Source organism: Gallinula chloropus (assembly GCF_964237585.1).
Source record: "Gallinula chloropus genome assembly, chromosome: 13".
Classification (NCBI taxonomy): Eukaryota; Metazoa; Chordata; class Aves; order Gruiformes; family Rallidae; genus Gallinula; species Gallinula chloropus.
In genome coordinates, this window is record NC_140098.1 from 12634376 (window position 1) to 12656647 (window position 22272).

The following is a 22272-nucleotide window of genomic DNA, read 5'->3' on the forward strand; positions in this document are numbered from 1 at the left end:
GCAGGTCTGCGTGCATATGTGCAGGTCCATGTACACGCACATGTAGGGCTGGAACAGGGCTCCTGGCCCCATGTTGTGGCCAGAATGGCTCATGATCTCTCTCTGCCCTCCCTGCCCTTTTCCTGCTCTACCCCTATCAGTCGCCCACCTGAAGGATCGGAGGCTGAGCGGAGGCACAGGTACAGCTCAGTGCTGCTTGGCCCGTGCCTGCTGCTGCATGGAGCCTGCGTGGCCTGTGCCCTCGAGCTGCCTGGGCACCTTTGGGAGCAGCCTGGGTGCAGGGCTGGCCGTTCCCAGCCAGACACCCTCTCCCTCACTCTGCTTTGCCTGAGATGGCACCCTGAGCTGGGGGCTGAGGAATGCCATTTGGAGAAGTGCCCCCCTATGTGGGTACAGGCTTGGCTGTGTTCCCAGCGTGCCCTCCTGCAGCCAGCCGGGAGCTGTCCCCGTTGGGCGTTGTGGATGGAGGAGGGTGTCACCTTCCCTGCACACCCTGGGGAGCCTGGAGAGCTCCCGTTCATGCTCCCTTCCTTGGAGCATGGCAGCCATGGTCCTCACTGTCTCATTCTCAGTGGTTGCGTGTCCGGGCAATGTGCCCGGTGTGCAGCCTGCTCCAGGGTGCCCCATCCCTGCCCCACTGTCCCTTGCCAGCCCAGAGCTGCTCATGTTGTCACAGCACCGCATGCTGCAAGCTTCTGCCCAGGGTCATTCACAGCAGGGAGCAGGATCGGTGGCTTCGCTTGTGTAGGACAATGTCAGCTCAGGTCCTTCCAGCTGTTGGAGGGAACTGAGCACCACGGCTGTCTCTCTGTGCCCATGCAGTGCCATCCGCCAGCATGACCCGCCTGGCACGCTCTCGCACAGCCTCCCTCACCAGTGCCAGCTCAGTGGATGGCACCCGCCCACGTGCCTGCACCCACTCGGAGAGCACTGAGGCCATGGGCCAGATCAACCATACCATGGAGGTATCATGCTGAGGTCCACGCCCACCGCTGACGACTCCTCCAGAGCCATCTCCCATCCATCAGTATCCTGCCAGCACCCACCCGCCCGATGGACATCCTCGACCAGGGCCCTCGCTCCTTCGGTGTTGATTTGTCTTCTTTGCCGTTGGCCTCATCCTCTTGTCCGGTACCAGAGAAGGAAATGGGCTTTGCTTCACTGCCTCCTGGCTCTGGCTCCTGGCTTCATCCAGCAGTCACGCATGGTCCTGCATTAGTCCTCATCCTCCCCAGCACGAGTCTGATCCAGGCTTGGGAGGGTGGGTGGCAGGGGCATGGAGCCAGGATGGGTGGTGAAATGGGGACAGGATGGTGGAATGGGGCAGGACAGCAGCCTCTACAGCCATGAAGAGGACACAGGAGATAGGTTGATCCTCCAAAGTCAACTGACAGCTGGCCAAACCAGAGGGAAGGCAAAGCCAGGGCACAGCACTCACTGGGAGGTCACTGGCCCCCTTGCTGGAGATGCAGATCCCATTTTTTTCCCCACTGGCTCTCCCTGGGGAGAGCTAGCATGAGCTGTTCCCGCACACCCCGGGCCTGCTGTCCCAGAACTGTCTGAGCATTATGAGAAATCGTACCCCAAACTGTCCCCCCCACCCTGGTAATGTAGCCCAAGGGCTGGTCTGAGGCAGCAGGAGAGGTCTCAGCCCTCTTCCAGAAGCCACCGGAGCAGGAATATGGGGGTCCTCCTGCCTCTGCCTGTGCCCTTGCCTGTGGTGGCACTTCCTTGGCCTCTTGTTGCAAGGACAATCACCACCTGCCATCAAAAATGCAGTGGGGAAAAAGGGACACACATGAGTGTCCCCTGGCTTGCTCAGTCCCTGCTACACTGCAGTTCCACTCTTGGGTTGAGGCCACCAGGGCTCAGCGGTCACAAGTTTTGGGCAAATCCTGGTGTCACAACCTCCCTCCTGTTTTGCCACAGCCTGCGGGTATCACCGTGATGGAGCCATAAGCAATAAGATGAGACCCTCCCTCCCTGCAATGTGGGGGAGCCTGCAGCACCTCTGCCCTGCAGTGTGCATCACTGGAAAGTGTTGGCAGTGTGGGGTGACCCATGGGGCATGGGGAGCATGCTAGTGCCTGGCTTTGCCCACAGAGCTGGCCAGACCCACCCACCCCCCCCACAGCCCCAGCACCTCTCCAGCACTCTGAGCAGGGTGTCTCTCAAGGGCTTGGCTCCCCGTGAGCTGCAGGGTCCTCTCTGGCCACTGGCCACCAGTTTCTCAGCTTGGCACAGCTCTCTGTGCCATCACATAACCCCACCATTGGCCATCCAGCCTCTGCTGCTGTCCCATGCCCACCCCAGGGATAGCCAAGCCCAGGTCCTCCAGCACCCAGGGTAAGGGAGCTCCAGCTCTGGTGATGCGTGCTCAGCTCTTTGAGGATGGTCTGTGGGAGACCCCAGTGGGCTCCTTTGTGGGACTCACCGTGGGCCACCATCTGGGCGAGCAGAACCAGCCTGCAGGGAGCAGGTGCCACCCAGCCCCTCCAAAAGCACTCATCCTTCCTCAGCAAGGAGTGCAGGGGTCCTGGGGTTCCCAGCAGGCCTACAAGGGCTTTTGGCCCTGAGACCTGTGCCCTGCCCAGCCTGTCCCTTGTTGAATGGCCACCCCAAGACACCAGTGTCCCCATTTGTCCCCCACTTTGTTCTGCTGTGTGCTTCCTTCTCGGTGTGACTCTGAAAGCTGTGTAGCTCCTGTTTACTCTAGATATCACTGCAAACTTTTGTTTTCTCAGCGTGTCCTTCCAGATGATACATATAAAAATACCTATACATAATATATATATTAAGGGTTTGTCTGCTCCTGGATCTTTTTGGTTTCATTCCCCTTGCATTGTTGTACAAGCAGTGCCGTGTGGTTCCCCTGGAGGTGGTCTGGCCTTTGTTTCCTCACCTTAGCCTTGTTGGTCAGTTTGTTTTTCTCTGGTGGTTTGTTCTTTCGATATTGGGGTTACTTTTTAAGGTGGTTTGTTTTGTTTTGGGTTTTTTTGTTTGGTTGTGTTGGGTTTTTTTGTTTTGTTTTGTTTTCCCAGTCACAGCGGAATTTAACACGTTTTCCTGTCTGAGTGCCATCTGGTTTTGTCATGGCAGCATCAAGGCTGCAGCACTCACAAGACAGCAATATGTAAACCAGATTTAACTAACCTGTTGCCGTAGAGAGGATTTACTGTGTTGGAAAAGAACCAACAAACTAATAAACATGTTAACAACCTTCTGTTCTCTCTTCAATGTGCTTCAGGGAAATTGGCCCAAGTTCATCCTGGGCCTTCTTCCAGAGATGACAAGGGGGGACACCTTGGCCACAAACCACACCAGGGACTGGACTTCACTGCCTGGAGAGGGGGACCAGGGTGGCCATCAAGGAGACCCCAGGGTGCATGTGAACAGGAGCTGTGGGTTGCTTTGTCTCCAGGTCAGCCATAGGCAGGGTGCCCTATATGCTGGGAGTGGATGGAGACTGGAAATCTCCCAGTTGTGGCCCAGCAAGATTGGATCCAAGGGATGCCCGTGGGGGAAGGAAAGACTCATGGGTGCACAGCTCCGGGCATGAGCAGAGCCCTTGGGAGACCCATTGTTCCTGTCCTCTTCCAGCTTGCGGGCTCCCTGTTTGACTCCCCATGGAGGTTTGAATGTCTGTGGTGGTTGAGGCCTGGCTGGAGGCCAGACGCCCACCAAAGTTGGTCTATGACCCCCCTTTGTAGTTGGACAGGGGAGAAAAATGTATATTGAGGGGTTTAGAAATCAGTGTAAGGACAGAGAGATCATCCTGTCAACAACGACACGGGCAAATCACACTCAGCACAGAGCGAAGGACAGAAAACTCTCTAATTGATTACGCTGCACTCCAGAAACAGCGAAACGGGAGTGGGGAGCGCGAGCAGATCTTAAAGCAACGCCAGCAGATCTTAAAACACTTTCCCCCCACCACTCCCTTCTTAGCAGACTTTAGTCAGGATTATGCTCCCTTCTTCCTCCCAGTGGTGGTACAGGGGTGCAGGGACTGGGAAAATGGGGTTCTCGGTCACTTCTTCATGAGCTGTTTTCCTTTTCCAGATCTTATAACACCTCTACCTCCCCTCCCACCCTTCCCTTCTTAGCAGACTTCACCCTAGTCATGATTTCACTCCCTTCTTCCCCCCAACAGCGTAGCATGGGGAGGGGCAGGGACTGGGAGATGGAGGCTTTGGTCAGTCCCTTGCAAGTTGGTTTCCTTCTCGGCCGAGGGGCTGGGGGGGGGCATTCATTCCACACCCTCCCCCTGCTGCACCATAGGGTCTCACCCACAGCAGACAGTCCTCCATGAACTATTCCAGTGTGAGTCCTTCCCCACAGGGCTTTATCTGTTCATCAGCTGCCCCGCCGTGGAGCACTGCTATGGTGGGCAGTCATAAATCCCAATGTCTCTCCAGTCCTCTGTGGGGTCACCAGCCTCCCCCCAGCAAATCTCTCTCTCGCTCATCTCTGTGTCTCTGCTTCTCTTCATGGGCTGCAAGTGCTGGCAGGGGCTTGATCCAACACGTGTTACAGCACCTTCTCTATGTCTCCACCTGCTCCATCCAGCATGGAGCCTCTCCACTGGCCACGGTCATGGGCTTCCTTCTTCTCGCACAGGACCTGAAGACAATGATGAGATGCCACATAAATGGCCAAAGACTGAAACAGAGCAAGACTATGATGAAGAGCGGAAAAAAGATCCTGGAACATGCTGCTGAGGCACAAGAGACAAGTAGGAGTCTCTGCAGTGCCACCTAGTAGTACAACTGCTGCTCGCTCATCATTTTAACTCTCCCTCTGCTCTAAGAAGAGTTCCCATAGCATAGGAGGGACAGCTACCTGGTAACCAGCTGGTTTTATTTATTAGCTGTTTAAGGATTTCAGAAGTTACTTGAAGTAAATTACACCGTAATTGAGGTGATTTTACAAAAGCTTGTCTGACCGTTCCCCAGGCTGGTACCTGAGCAGCTGGGGCATGACACAGAGTAGCTTCATTCTCTTGCTGCAAGAAGAATGATGTGTCAAGAGTAAAGAAACTGTAAGCTTTATGCTCTTGGGCCCCTGGCTAGGAGTAGTCTGTGAATAAAAGAGGGAGGGGACTAACGGTCCCTCATTGAACTGCAAAACCAGCAGAGGAATTAAGACTGATTTTTTAAAATTTTTTTTTTTTTTTTTTTAACTTTTAGCAGTACAACACTGCTGTACAGTTACACTGTAATGTAACTACATGTCTCTTATGTCTTCTGCCCTGGATGTGCACAGAGAAGTTAACTTTTATGACCTCTCATTTCAAAACAACCCAGAAAGCCCCAAGTGTCCCTATGAACCAAAGTAAGGCATCTGACATGTGAGCATTTCAATTTGAAACGTTGTCCCTGGCTGAGCTTCTCAGCAGTACATTAAGGGCTTGCCAAATGCCTCACTGCTGTGCATGCTGCCTGCTTACCAAGGTGACACCAATGGCACCAGGATCACAGTAGTCGACACCATTACCTGCTTTAGATGCCAGCGTGTGGCGCTGGGTCTTTCTGTCACACTTACTGACTCGCAGGTCGCCTGAGGTTTGGCCTTTCAGCACTTTGCAGAGCTGAAAACAAACTTCACAGGACACAGTGAAACACCCTGTAAGGCTGCAGAGGTCAGCTTCACTGGACCCCAGAGCTGTGTGATAGCTGCCAAAGGGGAAGGGACTCTATTAGGAGCAAAATAGCAATCCTGCTGGCCAGATGCACCTTCTCCTTGGAGAAGATGGAGAGGAAACACGTCCAAGACACCAGTGAGCATCCATGTGTTAGCCTCTTACAAAACCAGAAGAGAGGATAGCACCCGTTAGCTGGAAAATTAAACCTTCTGGCCATTTTCCTGTCACTTCTCCTCCCAAAACATAAAAAAGGAAATCATTTGAAGCCAACTTAATTAGCAGCAGCTAATCTCATTGCAGACACAAGTTCTGAAATGGAGCTGTAACTGTGGAGTGGACTTGAACACTAACGCTTGATGTGCAGAGAAAGTGCTGGATAATGAACCCATGCAGAGTAAGAGCTGCAACAAATGCCTGCCCTTTAAAGCCCAGTCTAATACATAGCAGAGGCTCTCAGGGTGGGAGAGGATCCAGCCTCGTACATTAGCCTTATGTTGTTAAGACCTACTCAGAGATGCTTTGAGATGGGTTGGTGCAGGGATTTAAACCAGAGCTGAGAAATAGGCTTATTCCATTTTAATGGAATCTATTAGTATTCATTCAGAAATAGGCAGACCCATTAATAAAATACCATTTAGCATGCAGAACCACTGTGGAAGGAAAACATGAACAAAAGTGGGCCTTCACAGGAGGTGAGATATTGTCAAGATTATTACACTTGATTTTAATTCTTCTTCTCCCTTTTGATTCTGGAAATGCTGTGGAAGTCTAGAATTCAGGACTATGGAAAGGGAGAAGCATAACTTAAAAGATGACTAGACTAGTGTAAGCCAGGCTTACAATCTCTTTATTAGCAGCCAACACTTTTGCTAAATCAAGGGATGTGAAAGTCCATAAAGTCAAAGACAGCTTCGCTGTGGTTTGATGCCTTTGCTGCCAAGCTAGTTAGAGTGGTACTGGATGTGACCTCTCTCCGTGTGGCAGAAGAAAGCCACCTGTTCTGGTGGCCCTGCAGGGTCCTGGCAATTCCACTGGAAGGAACAGGCAGAACTGGTCGGGTTCACAGCTGTGATGGTCCTGGGCACACAAAGAAAAAAGGACTAATGAGGTGCTGGGTGGTTAATGATGCTGTGCCGTAACTGTCATCAGGCGCTGCCAGTCCTGGACACCATCTGGAAGGAGTTACTTGGTGCAGGGGCATGACACTGGGAGCATGAACACTTCTGCTGCTTTTGAGGTGTTTCACCTAGAAACATTTCACTTGCCTTGTTTCCCAGGTGGCTATCGATTAGTGGCTATCGATTAGTGGCTATCAATGAAGAAATTAGCAGGGATACACTCTGAAGGTGGAGAGACCCTGACACAGGTTGCCTAGAGAGGTAGTGGAGGCCCCATCCCTGGAAACATTCAAGGTCAGGGCAGATGAAGCTCTGAGCAACCTGATCTAGCTAAAGGTGGCCCTGCTCACTGAAGGGGGCAGATGGCCTTCGGAGGTCCCTGCGCACCCAACGCAGTCCGGGGTTCGATGGCCAAACTCTTGCATGACAGCACGGCAAGATGAAGGCAAAACGGTAAAGTGAAGTCCAGCAAGGCTCCTTCGGAATATGGTACCAAGCAGACTGCTGGCCAAGCACCATCAGATCACAGACAAGGTACAGATGTGCCTCAGGGTTTGGAAGAGCCTCTGGTTAATGGGGGGTGATCAGGAGACCACCAGCAGAAGCCATGCCCACACCCACCTTCTGTTCCTGCTGCGCAGTCCCACTGCTGCGATCTCAATCACTTTCCTGTTGACATCGAGCTCTGGCTCCTCAGATCCCTGCAACTCCGGGTTGCGCCTCTTTGCCGTGATGTAGTCGGAGTCTTCCAGGTCAAAGTGGCAGCTGGGCATGAGGCTTCTCCCCTTCACAGCCACCTCTGGGCCCTTCTGATCGGGTTTCAGGTTTGGAATCCTAGGAAGAAAGGGACTGGTGTTGGCCAGGCTAGCTGGTGGTGGCCAGGCTAACTGGTGACCTGTGTCTCCCCCTCTCTGGATCTCTCGTTCCAGATTTTGCAACCCTCCAGGAGCTTAATATTTCATACAACATCTTTTTCCCGTGTCTCCACACCTCCTTCTACCAAGGCTGGATGCTCATCTTGCTTTTCTCCTGTACATGTGCAGTTTCTCTGCCTCTCTGGGGCTGGCTGCTGCCAGATCTGCACTCCTACCCACCCCGATCCGAGGTATAACCACGACTGCAGAAGCAAGCGAAGCCTGGACGTCTCCTACCTGCAGAGCATACGGCTCTCAAAGTCCCCAATGTATGTTGGAGAGAACTTCATCTGGAAATGCTGCTCCTGGCCAGCAAGGATGGTGCCGCTGTTGGGCTCGATGGAGAACGGCAGGGAGGGGGCACGGGTGGTGTTCAAAGACCAGCTTGCGGAAGAAGAGACCCGCTCCACACTGTGGTCCAGCTGGCTCAAATGGCTGGGCTGGAGCTTCACAGAGCTACCAGAAGTGGAGGAGAGCAAATCCCCTGTGATAAGGAAAGGGTTATATAGCAGGACATCTGTCAAGGAAAAAAACCCTCCCAGCAGCTCTGCCTCCTGGTGCAGGCAGGTAGGAGTGAGCTGGGATGTACTTGGAGCATCTCCAGCCACAGGCTTTCATCAGGAGGACTCCCCGTGAAGAGCAGGGAGAGCGGCCAGTTGGCTTTTTGCTTCTAGGCTACTGCTTCCTAAATCATATTCCCAAAATGTCCCGGGGGATCCATGTGAAAGCGAGAGCTGGGGGCAACAAGCACAACGAAAAGGCCCCGAGAACTGCCTGGAGCACACCGCACCACTGAGCATCCTGCTGTAACAGCACTGGGCTGGCAGATGGGGGGTTCAATGGGACCAGGACTACCCTGGCTCCATCTCCATGGCCCGGTTGCTTGAGGCAAACCTTTCCTGCAGAGTGCTTCCTGGCCAGCATTTGTTCCCAAACTAGACCCGGCAGCCAACCGGAGAGACGTTTTGGGGTGCTCGTTTGGGTGCGGTGGCTGTGGGGGACAGCGCTGCTCCGTCCTTCACACCCTTTTCCTTCCTTCCTTCCTCCCTTCCTCCTCTCTGCCAGGCTTTCCCAACCTACGCCAGAGAGCTCAGCAGAGCCCAGCCCAGCATCAGCAGGAGCATGCCCGTGCCGGGGAAGAGCCAGCACCGGGACGCACATGGGAGGGAGATTGGCACGTTCCTGGCATCGAGGCCGGCACCGGGTTCTCGGCCAGCCGGGCTGCTCCTGCTAGGAAGCGTCAGAGCTGGCAGCTCTCCTCTCTCAGCCCAGCCTCCACACTGCTCCCAAGGAGACCGTGTGCTCTGACATCATCCCTGGGGGTAAATGAGTCACTGCCACCCCATCGAGCTCCACAGCTGCTGCGAGCAGGGTCCCTGCCTGCACCAAACACTCCCCTGCCCGAGCCAGAAGGGTTTGTTTTAGATGGTGACTTTTGGGAATTGTGCCCAGATGGTGCCAGCAGGTTGGTTAACTCACTTGTCACACCTCAGCTTTCCCAGCAAGAGGGGCCCTGACACCCCCTTCCCAGTCCAGACCCATGGCGCGGCTCCCCCTGAGCCACACTCAGCTCCCACGCAGAGCGCACGCGTCGGAGCCAGTGCCAGAGGGTCTGAAATGCGGGGAGGGGGCAAGGAGAAGGAAGATGCTGATAAAAGTGGATGACCGGATAGGGATGGAAAAGCAATTCCTGTTTGGAGGTGGTGTGTCTTCTCCCCAAGCCCTTAGCTACCCACGAGACAATCCTGGCACCCCCAGACAGCCCCTTACCATCCAGACTGGGCGGAAGCTGCTCCATGGTGCTGGTGGTACAGCTTGCTTTGCTTTCATCCTCCACAGCCTCCAGCCAGGTATATTCCAGGGCCACATTCCCTGTGTTGGACAGCTGGAAACTGAGAAGCAAGGAGGGGAAAAGGAAAAAGCCCAATAAATACCAAGTGAGTCGAGAAGTGACATGGTCTGTGGGCTCCTGGCAGCCCTTTCTTCAGGCTGAGGAGCATCTTCTTCCCCGGACAGCTCTGCCCTGTCCAGCTTGTGGCCCTGGTGTGTCCCATGAGAAAGTATTCCAAAGTTTGGAAGTCAAAGAGAAAAGGGCAGATGTGGTATCCCAGAGGCTTAATCAAAGGGGTTTCTAGGATTAAGGTCTTGGATTAAGGCTCTCAGGTCTCAGCCTGACGTTATTTTGGTTGCAAACTCATCCTGAAGCAGATGAGGACAGAAGACATGCAAGGAAAGTGAAACCACAGCTGCTCCTGGCAGAAAGGCGCAGCAGAACTGAACTTCTGGCACATCTGAGCAGGATGGCAGCCACCATCTCCTGCTTGGCTTTGTGTGCAGGTAGACGGGCTCCAGCACCCAGCCAGGGCCTGGGAAGGATGAAACCATAGAGGGTCTGTGTAAAAGGATGAAGAGCAGCTGAGACTGAACATAAACCGGGAGGAAGGACTCACGTGAACGTCCTTGTCTGGAAGAGCAGGGTCTCCTGGAACTGAATCGTGTCCATGTCCATTTTGAACTGGGCATAGTCAACGACAGCGCTGAGGCGAAGCTCCACCTCACGGCTGCTCTTCTCCAGGACAGTGTGAGCTGGTTCTGGGTCCATCTCGATCACCTCCAAGGAGAGAGGAGAATCACTGAGCAGAGCCCGGAAAGCCAGACCGAGCCAAACCAGCCCCATACAGGAACACACCATCCCCATTTCCTTCCCTGGAAAGGTGTCAAAGAAAGGTGACCTTTCTGCTGGACTATCTGTTTCTACCTCCTGATCAAAGCAATCACCACTGTGACCACAAATACACCCATGGGGACAATGAGCAGGGATCAGTCCCTGTGCTTCAACTGTATAGTGTCCGACCCTTCTGCTGGCCCTCTGTAAATGCAGCAGACCTCTAAATGGGGATTTAATTCTCCCACTGGAGCTCTGTGGGTGGAGAACCTCACGAATGAACACACATAGAAAGCACCTCTTCCTTTCCAGGGGTTTCATATAGGGCAACAGCAGGGGACTGTTGCTTCCAGATGTCTCATGTAGGGCTGGGGACTGGCATTTTGGGGTGGGCACAAAGTCACTGGGGAAGCCTCTGAGCGCTGATGCTCTGATGGGGAAGCAGTTTGGATGACAGGTTTTGCAATGGTCGAGAAACTAAGGAAGAACCATCACCCAGGAGAGGTGTGTTTGGCCACAATGAGAGCAAAAGGAGGAGCTTCTGGAGATGATGCTTCTCTGGACTCCCGCACAATGGCCACACAGTGCCTCCATAACAAGAGAGCCCCACGACACAGAGACCACAGCCAACACCTCTGGTGTCAGCGCAGAGCTCAGAGCTCACCCACACCCAGCGCTAGTGCTGCTCCCCACGTCTCACACGAGCCAGAGAGCACGGCGTTTACCTCCTCCTTGGGGAAAAGGAGAGATGTAACCACCATAACGTATAGGGTGTGACCTCCCTCGGCTCCTGGTCAACCTCACGGACGGATTAAACATCAGGAGGAGGCGGGAGCCCCTCGGCCAGCAGAGACATCACTCTGGCACCTTCAGCAGCTCTCATTACACAAGCATTCATGTTACACTGTTGCATTTGTGCTGCTTACCTTCTTCTTGAGAGGCCACGTGGCTCCTGGGGCCTCCGGGGCATCCACCCACTTGATGGTGTGCAGGTGGTCGTCCCAGTCAGGAATGTCCTCCGGCGGCAGCTGGAAGGTGATGCTCGCCACCGTGCACTTCACAGGGTGCTTTCTGAAGGCAACGGCCACGTCCGATTTCAAGGTTACTGTGATGTCCTTAGAGCAGCCGGCATGGAGGTGTCCCACCTAGGAAGAACCAGAGAGAAGATCCAACTCCAATCCCCAGCCAGAGCAGCACAGCCAGTGAAGGGAGCAATGTGGTGAGCAGCCGTGCCAGGAATCTCCATCTTCCTGCGCTTCTCTCCGAGGGTTGATGAAGCCCAGGAGATGCCACCTCCCGTAACACGGAGCCTTTGCTGCAGGACTGAGAGCCCGGCCCCAGCAAAGCCAGGGATGAGGGATGGCAACTCCTGCATGGAGCAAAGCTCCTCCGCGGAGTCATTTGGGATTGCTCCTACATGGCACCGACGTGGGTTCCAGCTGATAGGGGGGAGCTCCCAGGAATGTGTGGGACAGGGCCGTGCAGTGGGGAAAGGCAGAGCCACCCCAGCTCACCTTGGGGGAGAAGTGAAAGGGGGGTTCCGCCAGCCACTCAAAGCGCATCGCCTCCACCTTGCTGCGGTTGGTGATGGTGAAGGTCACGGTGTAGGGGGTCCCGATGTGACACTCCCCGAACTGGATGTGATCCACTCTGACAGCTGTTAGGAACGAGAGGAAGGGATCTCAATGTGTGGTGAGGTCCATACACCCCTCTTACACACACAGACACACGTGTCCAGCCCCTCTCCTTGCCCCAAGCCTTCCTCCCTCTGGGAGATGCCATTCCCCACCTTACCACTCCCAGAAATCATAGAATGGTCTGGATTGGAAGGGACTCCAAGGATCACAGAGCTCCAACCCCCCTGCCACAGGTAGGGACACCAACCTCCAGGCCTGGAGCTACACAAGGTTGCCCGGGGCCCCATCCAACGTGGCCTTGAACACTTCCAGGGATGGGGCATCCACCACCTCCCTGGGCACGCTCACAGAACCCCGCGTCCAGCGGGCGACAGCACAGACCTCATTATATAGAGGCCACAAATTATCACACGTGGTTCTCTTCACCTCCACAGCACCCCACAGGCCGGCAGACCCCCTTTTCAGGATACTCAGCGGAACGCTGGTATCTCTGACCCTCCCTTGCCAGCCCACAAGCTCCTCCCCAGACAGAGGATGTCCCTTTGCCTTCCCAAGCGTGGCTGCTCTGCAGGCTATGAAAGGCAGCAGGATCCGTGTGCTAAGCCCACAGCACCCCTGCCCTGGCACAGGGTGAGCAGCACCATGCTTCCCTGTTCCTTGCTCTGGCTTGGCAGCCTCTCCTCTCTTACCCTCAATCACACCTTCCTCCAGATCATCTTTAGTGTCTTCCTCCTTGCTGTCTGCCACTAGTCCATGGATGTTATCTAGCGTGAAGTCATCCTCGTAGCCTTCACCCACCAGCTCAATGTCGGTCTCTTCATAAGGGTTGTCCACCACAGACATGTGGATCTTTGCTTCCACACGCTGGGCCAGCTTGGGTTTGAAGAGCACATCAAACTCGGCTAATTCCTTGTGATGCAGGACCAGGGAAGCGGTGTGGGGCTTCCTCTCTACACAGTGATGGAAGCCAGAGAAAAGTCATACAGCTCCGCAGAGAAAACATTTCCATGGGGTCTGAGATGCTTAAGAGGGTGAATCCAGCTGCCTCTAAGCACCGGTTCTCCCATCAGTGGTTCCAGACCCTCTTGCTACATTCATACCACCATGCACACTGCTCCTTAAGTATCTTAACCTCAGGTGAACACCCATCTCTCTCTCAGACTGCACCCAGCCAGCCCCTGCCATAGTAAAGCTGAGTTATGCAGTGGGTTTGGCTTCTGCTGGCTGGCTGCAGGCTCGAGGGCTGTCTCTGGTCAGGGTGGTAACTCCCCACTCATAGCAAAGACCTTCACACAGTCCATTCAAGTGCTGACAGCGCCCCAAAACTCAACCCACCATGTCCAGAAGAACAGAAGAACTTCCTACAATTTGCTAGAAGGAAACCTTGCAAAGAGTCCATGTGTAAAACTGGGGGTACAGAGAGCCCCAGGAGCCAAACTATCAACATCTGCCTGTGCTGGGCCAAGCCAAGAGCTGGACAGACATTTTTCCCGTGCAGACAGCCACACTTCACCGAATTTACAAATTTACCTTCTCCATGAGAGTCCTGCACGCCCGCAGCTTGGTAAATACACTGTGTGGTGGGCTTGGCTTTCAAGGAGAAAACTCCTTCTTTGTCCAAGAGGTCTATCATCAGCTGAGGGAAAGGAACACAGAGCATGACCACACCGGTGTGGGTACAGGGCTTTCCAGCAGATCAACGCTGTCCTGCTGCTGGCTCAGCCCACTTCAAACACAGCTCAGTGCAAAGCTTCAGTACAATTGGAAACCCCAAAAGGGTTCGGAGGTGTCAGCACACCAAACAGGACAGGAAATACTACAAGTAAGGAGCAGGGTGTAATTAAACTGTAAGGAGGAACTCTTTCCCGGTAAGGGAGCCCTGGGACAGGCTGTCCAGAGAGTCTCCTTTTCTGGACACATTCAAAGTCCACCTGGATGCGTTCCTGTGGGATTTACTCTGGGTGACTCTGCTCTGGCAGGGGGTGGGACTAGATGAGCTCCTAATGCTCTGGGATTCTGTGAAACTACAACCAAGTTTAATTACAAGGCAGTGAAATGCCATCAAATGAATCTGCCGTGACCATGGCCATAGCATGTTCCATGGAGAACCAAAGCCTGAGAAGAGAGATGGGGAAATTCCAATTCTTGTGCTGCACGTAACTGCAAAGGACAGACCGGCCAGAAAGCCCCATCTCCAGGGGGAACACCCTTCCTGGGAAGGGCGAGGGGGTCACTGTCCTGCGACAAAGGGGCACTGAGCACAAGGGAAGGGTTTCCTTTGGCGTTTGCTGGGACCTCTCCTTGGTGGGATGAGACCAGAGCATTCCCCAAGCAGGCCCTCACCTGCACGGGGACGGTGCCATCATTACGAAGGACAAGAGGGAGTTTTTCTAAGTCACCCAGCAACAGCTTCTTGAAGAGGAGCAGGGGGTTCCCTCTCCTGTTGTGAAGAACCGGGCGCAGGACCGTCACGTGAGGCAGATTCCCATCTCCACTGATCTCAAAGGTCAGGCTCTGTGCTTTAGCTGCCGCAGGGCTGCAGGGGAGACAGAGGAGACATCATCACGCTTGGTACCAACCCCTTTCCCACTTCCCTGGCTGCTGCTCCCATACCCCAGGACACAGGTTCCACCTCATCCCAGTACGATAAGAGCCACTCATGAGAGCAATCTGCTCTCGAGAGCTGAAGCCCTCTGGAATAAGAGCAGTCGTTCCCCTCCATGGAATCAGGCGGTACAGCGGGTAAATAACAAGGACACAGACAAGGCACAGCAGCTCCCTGGCTGCGGTGACATGAGAGACACACAAAAGGCACCCGAGTAGTATCAAAGCAAGAAGGGAGGAGTAAATAATGTGTCAGGAAAGGATATTGCCAAGGCCACAAGAGCAGGAATTGCTCATCAGGGCAGAAATCTGAGTTAGCGTGTCCCACCTCAAGCAGCCCAAGGGCTGGAGAAGAGCAGGTCGGAGCCCCAGCACAAACACGGCCAGCACAGACCTCAACGTACCCCCAGGGAATCACAAGGGTTCTTCTCATGTTAACATAAACAAGGAGGCTCTATCTTGTCATTAGGGACCTGATGATCTCTTGAGGTCCTTTCCATACCCTACAATTCTGTGATTCTGTTACTGCTTCTTGTGTGGTCTAAAGCTAAGGACTCAAACCTGCGGCTACCAAACGACTCTGGGTTACTGGACTTAGGTCTACGTGCTCCCAGAGGGGAGGCAGCTGTCAGAAAAGGTCACCTCTAAGATCCCCCCAGGTGAATTACCTTGCCTGGGCATCGAGGGAAGCCTCAAAAGCACACTGGTAGTTCTGCGTGGCTTGTGGAGTGAAGGTCACCGTAGCAAAGATGTGGGAGCAGCTGGGAACACTCATCCGGACAGGATCCACCTTGAATATGTTGCTCACGTAGCTGTCAAGCTTGGAGGAACCCACAGAGTGGTGTTAGGAGGAAACACCCTTCAAGGCGATGCAGCCTTACTCATCGATACATCATGGGGAACAGTCCCAGACAGGCCCCTCACTCTCCAGGGGTGACTCCAGAGCAGTGCCGACCTTGCCCAGGGAGCTGCTGTAAAGCCCAGGAGGGCAAAAGCTTGTTCTGAGCACCGAGCGGCCAGCCCAGCACATGTGGGAGGTGGGACTGTGTGGGAAACCCTCCAAATGATCTAGAACTGGCCCTTAAAGAGAAGGAAAAGACCAGGGAGCCTGAGGAAGTGATGTTCTGAAGCCCTGGTATATCAGCCCAGCAGAAGTCCACTCCCTGGCCCTGAGCGTGACCCCAAGAGATACTGAGAAGGGTTCAAGTCTCTCACCAAAGAGCCAGAGGGGTGAATCAAAACCTCGCTTGAGACAGACTGAACTCAACCCAACTGTCAACCTGCGTCTCTGCCATGTACTGCCACCTGCCCAGAGCCAGGCCAGTCTGGGCAAGAAGCTGCGATGCATCTGGAGGCCACCACACAGAAGAGAGACAGTCCCCGAGGCTCCTTGTTCTTACCTTTCCAGGGATGGGTTTGATGGAGAAGACCACATCACAGGGGACTTTGCCCACGTTGCGGATCTTGAAGCGAGCTGTGGCCTGGTGCCCAACCAGGACGTTGGTGAAGATGAATTTGTTCTCATCTCTGATGAACACACCTTTGTCTTCCATTGTCTGGAGGACGTGGCAGAGGCGGATGCTGCTGCAGATTCGGTGCTCCTCAAAGATGGACTCTATGTCATCAACCACAAATGCTACAAGAAGATCAAAGGGAGGGTGAGGACCGAGAAGCCTTCCCGCTGAATTTATCTGGACCCTGCTGGCCACTCAGAAGCTGCCCAGGTCACCGCAAAACCCAGCTGGGTTGGGTGTGAGGATGGAGCTTGGTCACCCCCAGTCTTAAAGGACATTGCTTTCCCTTCATCCTTCCACGCATCCCTCCCAGTCTCTCTGCAATGGCTGACTGGAGAACTGGAACCTCTGGGGGCTTTAAGGGGGAAATTTAGGGTCAGGGTGTGTGTCCCAGGAGTAAGTCTGGGTGCCGATGGCAGGGAAGCTGTGGGTGAGGCGTACCTGGGAGGCAGGACTCGGCAAACAGGGAGTAGGGGATGCCGGAGGGATGGTCCTTGGGGTCTCTGTTGTTGATATTGATTGACAGGCTCTCCTTGCACGTCCCCAGCAGCTTGGCGTAGCAATCCACTGTGATCATCTGCTGGCCCCCAGGAGGGATGGAGCCAAAGCCAGGGTACACCGTAAACATGCCCACAGTGAGGTGAGTCTGCAGAGAGAGTCCCGGCAGAGGCTGATGTCCAACAGCCATACCAGCAGCAAGGACCATGCTGCTGCTCCCCAGCCTCCCGCTGGCTCTGACCTCCAATCCCAGGGCAGGGACAACACCACAGCCTGCAGGGAGCCCCAGGCTGACACGAACATGCTGGGAGGAGGGGGAGGCTTGTCTCAAGCGGCACAAAGAGAGGAGCTTGGGTGTAAAGGGCAAAGGTGGGAGCTGAGCTCCTTCAGCCTCAGAAGGTCATCTCCAATCAACAGATGGGGAGTTCAAACAGGGATGTTGGGCCTCTGGGGTTTTCCCAGATGTATTTTGGCTTGTGGCTACCAAACAGCAGACCTGCTCCTCTCTCATCACCCCACAACTCCAGCTCTGAGCCAGAGCACCCTCAGCAGGACCAAGCAGCTCCTGCCTCTGCTCTGGCTGGGAGATGATGGAGCCTTGAGCTGCCAGGCACACGCAAGACCACGTCACCTCCCATGGTGATGAGACCCCAGCCCAGGCTCCAGCAGCACGTGTCAGGGAGCAGAGCCACCCACCTGTGTGAGGGGGTTGGTGTTCTTCCACAGCAAGAGCCTGTTCCGCTGAGATGTAGCAGATGTTTTCCTCCCGTTTATGTTCTCGGGAGGGCGGGCAGATTTTGGGAGTTGTGACCTGAGAGGAGAAAGCAGAAAACATCCATCATGCTGAGCTCCCCTTGCCTTTCTCCAAGGCCAAAGCCAGCCTCCCTCCCCATGGAGGAAAGTCCTCCTGCTCCCAGAAAGCTGCCCGCACCACCTTCTGCTGCAGCTGATGGACAGATCAGCTTTATCCCCCTACACACGGGGATACTGAGGCATTTTTCACACGCCGGTGATGCAGATGGACAAGAACCCAGGTTCTTCACCTTTTCCTTTGCACTGCATCCTGCTCTGGTCTGGAGATGTGGAATTTGAAGTCGAGGTCACCTTTGTTCTCCAGCATGAAGGTGCAGGTTTTCCTGGTGCCACTTGTCACAGCACCAAAGTTGAGTGAGGCGGGGTAGATGCTGTAGTGGCTGAACACGGATTTCGCCAACACCCTCACTGGGATGACGGTGATGGTCCTGCCGCCTTCAGAGCTATCAGGCTCAAACACCTGCAGCCGGAGGAGGAGTTGGTAAGCACAGTGGCAGCCAGGCTCTACCTCCGCACCAGGTCCTGCCACCAGCCATCAGCTCACCCTCCCTGTTCAAACACCTCCTCCTGAGACAGGTTTTCAGCTCCGCTTAGGAAGCATCACAAATGGCTTCTGAAAAACCTTCTTGCACACGTACAAGAGAAGATTCCCTGACTGACCTTCCTGCCAGAAGACACGCGTCCCACTTGCACTCCCGAGACACGGTGTGTTGACACTGCCCGGTCCCGGCGGCTCACCTTGCAGAGCAGGATGGGTTTGTCCTCAATATTCAGCTCCCTCTTGGGGTGGAAGAGCAATTGCACTTGCACAGGGTGCGCAGAGGCGGGCAGCACGCCCTTCTGTGGCTGGACAGTGAAGTGAGATGCCAAGTCGGCTATGTTGGCATCTGCGGTTTCCAGGCTGAAACTGGGATGGGAAGAGAAGGAACGGAGAACTCATCAGTTCAACTGTCGGTGCCACCAGCACAGACAGGACTTCACACAAGAGGGTAAGAATAAACCGGCAAGAACAAAGAAGAGACCAATAAACCAGACAGAACCCAGCTCTGCTTGGGGAGTGCCAGACCCTGAGTGCAGCCAGGAGGGCTCCAAATGCTTTCACTCCCTCCTCTGGAGAGGCTCCTAAAGAGAAATGAGCTGACCCTCAAAGGAAGAAAACGAAGCTCGGCAGCGAGCGGCTGAAATGTGAGGGTGTCTCCTTCGGCTGGGGCGTGAAGGACTGCTGGGGATGGCTGGACTCTCCATCTCAGACTGAGGAGGCCAGACGTTGTATTTACCCAAAACACAAGATAGCCAAGCGTGGGAAGAGGTTCTAGTCCCGGGTGGGAGGCACTGACAGAGGGACCCAGGCTGGAAGGATGGTGCCACCACCTACTGACAGAGGGACCCACCTGTACCCAATGTCGTACTTCCCCTTGTTCTTCAGGGTCAGCACTCGCTTCTCCTCATCCATGACTCTGAGGGTCTCAAAAACCACGCCGCCGTTTACACCTGCGGAGAGGGGTAAGAAACTATCAGCGAGCTGACCCACACTTCAGCTCTGAGGTGGCACAAAACCCTGCTCAGCACGGCTCCCTTCCCAGCAGCTTTCTCCAGCTCCTTTTGCTGCCCCGTTCCTTACTCGGAGAGTATCTGCAGTGTTTAGCAGCTGAGGAGCTCAGCTTCTGTGCTTCCAAGCACGGATCAAAGAGCTCGTGTGCCATGCTGAGCCTTGGGGCATTGCCAACCTCTGTCCACATCACTGGTGTTTCAAACCAACCCTGCCCATGGTGTTACATGCTTCGAATCACAGAATCACAGAGTTGGAAGAGACCTTTAAGATCATCGAGTCCAACCCTTCCTGTCCTGTGCTAACACATATCTCTAAGCATCTCATCTACCCGTTTGTTAAATACACCCAGGGGTGGTGACTCCACCCCCTCCCTGGGCAGCCTGTTCCAGGCCCTGACAACTCTTTCAGTGAAGAACTTTTTCCTAACATCTGATCTGACCCTGCCCTGATGCAGCTCGAGGCCATTTCCCCTCATCCTGTCACCCATCGCTTGGGTGAAGAGACCAACCCCCACCTCTCTACACCCTCCTGTCAAGGTCAGTGTAGGCGGTGATAAGGTCTCCCCTCAGCCTCCTCTTCTCCAGGCTGAACCTCAGCTACCAGCTCCCTCAGCCGCTCCTCAGGTTTACTCTCCAGCCCCTTCCCCAGCCCCGTTGCCCTTCTCTGGACAAGCTTCAGGACCTCCATGTCCTTCTTGGAGTGAGGGGCCCAAACCTGAACCCAGCCCTCAAAGTGCAGCCTCACTGACACCGAGCACAAGGGCACAATCCCTGCCCTGGACCTGCTGGCCACGCTGGGTCTGACACAAGCCAGGATGCCGTTGGCCTTCCTGGCCAAAGTTCCTCCAAAGCTGAAGTTTGGAGGCGAGAGACTCGAGGCTGTCTCAGCCTCAGCCCATGCAGGACATGTGCTTTAAGGACCCGTGCCACGCTTGCACACTATCCCATCTTGTCTTCTTGGGTTGCCTGTCTCTGAGGCAAGGCACTTGGGTTTGGGGGCATCCACTGACCTTTAGAGATGTTGATGGTCACAGCAACGTCTTGGGCCTCCGCGCAGATCTGGATGTTCTCAATCTGAACAATTCCCAGGATGTTTTCTGCATCTGAGACCTGAGCCAAGAGGGAACAAACACTGCTTCAAACGTGCTCCTAAACCCTTTTGGGAAATGATATACGAATCCCGGTCTCTGACAGCTACTGCCACCACAGCCTGCCCTGCTTGACAAGTCTCTGCAGGTCCTCAAGCTCTCCTAACACGTTCATCAACCGGGCTGACCCAGCAGGATTCTGCTGCGGTACGAAACCCTGTCCGTCAGCCCAGCTCCACGCTCTGGCAGAAGCCGCTCCAGCACCCGGGGAGGCACAAGAGGCGTGGAGGTGTCCCAGGGCGGGTGGCGTCAACAACCAACCCGCTCCTCCTGAACCACCCAGCACCCTCACTGAAATGCAGCCCCTAAACCACGGAGAACACAACCCCAGGGCAAGAGTTCAGTGTTCTACGTGAAGAGCCCCGGCCAGACTCCGAGATGGGTGCAGGGAGCACACGGACACCCGGACAATGGAGCATTCAACCACGTGCAGCGGCAAAGCGGTTGTCACACGGGCTCGGGACATGGCCTCAGCACCCAGGTGTAAGCCCTGCACCAGCTGATCATCTGGGATGACGTGGATGCTAAGGCATGCAGCCCGGGTTCCGGGGAACCCCAGCTGGAGGCAGCAGAAGTCGGGCTGGTAGCACCCCTGTGTCCATCAGGCACATCTCCTCCTGCCTCCACAACATACTCGCCCGAGAAAGCTCAGCTACTATCGCCCCCTTCCAGGGGCAGCCAGCACGGCACCTCACGACGCCTCAACCCTTCTGCCCTCTCCTCAGGGAACCCCGCGAGCATTCCCCATCCCTGAGCTGGTCCCTCTGCCCGGCTCTACGCCTTCACCTCCAGTCGGATAGTCTTCTTTATGTTGAGTGTCGTCGTGGCCTTTAAATACAGATGGACTTCTGACACAGCGCGGGGCTCAACAGTGCCCTTGTCCTGGGACACGGAGAAGTCTGTGCCGAGGTTTTCCAGCCCACTGAGCTGCCAGTTCATGGGAAGAGGGGTGCTGTTCTGCAGCACCAGGGTCCTGTGTTCCCTTCTGCAGAGACAGGAAGACACTCAGCTCAGTGGTTGTGCTAACCACGTACCATTTAGCTGTGGCTTCAGTGGCAGAATCCTGAGAAGTGAGGTCCTGGGGGCGTGAAGCTGGGCGCTACAAGCGTCTCCATGAGGTGGAGCTGTTGGACTATTCAGAACCAGCAAACAAGCTGGAAATCACAGCATGGTTTAGATTGCAAAGGGCCTTAAAGATCAACGTGCCTATGGCATGGTGTTGCTGGGGGGCTACAGCACTTGTGGTGTTACAGGATACCAATCACAGCAAGGAATGCTGAGCTGGTGACTGGGAGCTGCTGGGAAAAAGAGCCATGACTGACCTGTGCAGAAGAATCTTGCTGAAGTTGACCTGCTTGGGGCTGACCCCCAGCTCCACCTGCACCCCCTGGCAGCAGAGGTGGAAAACCACAGGCTCTGGGTTCCCCTGGATGCAGCAGATGAGGTTGTCTTCCATGAGGCCAGATGAAGTGGGGTACGCCCAAATGCTCAGCTCCTAACCCCATCCCCACAAAGAGAACCACAGGAGAGCGTTGGGTGAGCAGGAGGAACGGCTCTGGGGCTCTTCCACCAGCACTCGCACTGCCTGCCTGTCTCCTACCTGCTTCTCGTTGGGTTTCAGCTTCATGCTGCTGGGCTCCAAGAGGAACGTGTTGCCATTGATGTCGTGCTCAAAGGAGAAATGCACCTCTGCTTCCAGGGCGGTGACATTGAGGATGGTTATCTTCTCGCAGTTGCCTGGACAGTGCAACGTCTTGTACCTGGGTGCACAAAAGAGGAAGAGGCTGCAGAGGAGATGCCGGAACCATCACCTGCCCCAGACATGGAGGAAAGCACCATGTCCAAGCTGAGAGGCGGGCTAAGGATCACTTTCAGGGGCACGCTATGTCCTCCATCCATCCTTGCGTTACTTTGATGTCTGCACCGTACCCGATGCCTCCAGCCTCCAGCCCAGAGGCAACCTAAGGGTGGCCACCACGTTAGAGCCAGAAACATGCCAGCAGCGACACCAACAGCTTTGTTTGGCCGACTTGATCCAGGGTGAGGATCAGGAAAACGTCATTCCCATTTTTATTGCTCTACGGGATCCACCCAGCGCACACACTGGGCAGGTCAAATCAAACCCTCCCTGAGAGCAGATTAACCAGTGGGTCACAAAGCCACTGG

General features: G+C 54.8%; 2 protein-coding genes across 2 annotated transcripts in view; one reads left to right on the forward strand and one right to left on the reverse strand.

Annotated features, from left to right (window-relative positions):
- LOC311196741 (protein NDRG4-like) overlaps nt 1-22272 on the forward strand; it is a gene marked incomplete at both ends in the record, with an annotated part of 721213 nt that overhangs the window by 173815 nt on the left and 525126 nt on the right.
- LOC311196461 (hydrocephalus-inducing protein homolog) overlaps nt 6188-22272 on the reverse strand; it is a gene marked incomplete at its 5' end in the record, with an annotated part of 69783 nt that continues 53698 nt past the window's right edge. Inside the window, 21 exons of the mRNA XM_084270031.1 lie at nt 6188-6721; nt 7384-7596; nt 7914-8160; nt 9447-9568; nt 10127-10287; nt 11268-11486; nt 11856-11998; nt 12668-12928; nt 13509-13614; nt 14322-14514; nt 15251-15402; nt 15983-16218; nt 16538-16742; nt 17291-17405; nt 17638-17867; nt 18146-18314; nt 18799-18898; nt 19969-20068; nt 20893-21091; nt 21429-21601; nt 21707-21866. Of these exons, the coding sequence (XP_084126157.1) occupies nt 6586-6721; nt 7384-7596; nt 7914-8160; nt 9447-9568; nt 10127-10287; nt 11268-11486; nt 11856-11998; nt 12668-12928; nt 13509-13614; nt 14322-14514; nt 15251-15402; nt 15983-16218; nt 16538-16742; nt 17291-17405; nt 17638-17867; nt 18146-18314; nt 18799-18898; nt 19969-20068; nt 20893-21091; nt 21429-21601; nt 21707-21866 (3640 nt within the window). The 3' untranslated portion in view covers nt 6188-6585. The remainder of the gene's footprint in view (nt 6722-7383; nt 7597-7913; nt 8161-9446; nt 9569-10126; nt 10288-11267; nt 11487-11855; nt 11999-12667; nt 12929-13508; nt 13615-14321; nt 14515-15250; nt 15403-15982; nt 16219-16537; nt 16743-17290; nt 17406-17637; nt 17868-18145; nt 18315-18798; nt 18899-19968; nt 20069-20892; nt 21092-21428; nt 21602-21706; nt 21867-22272) is intronic.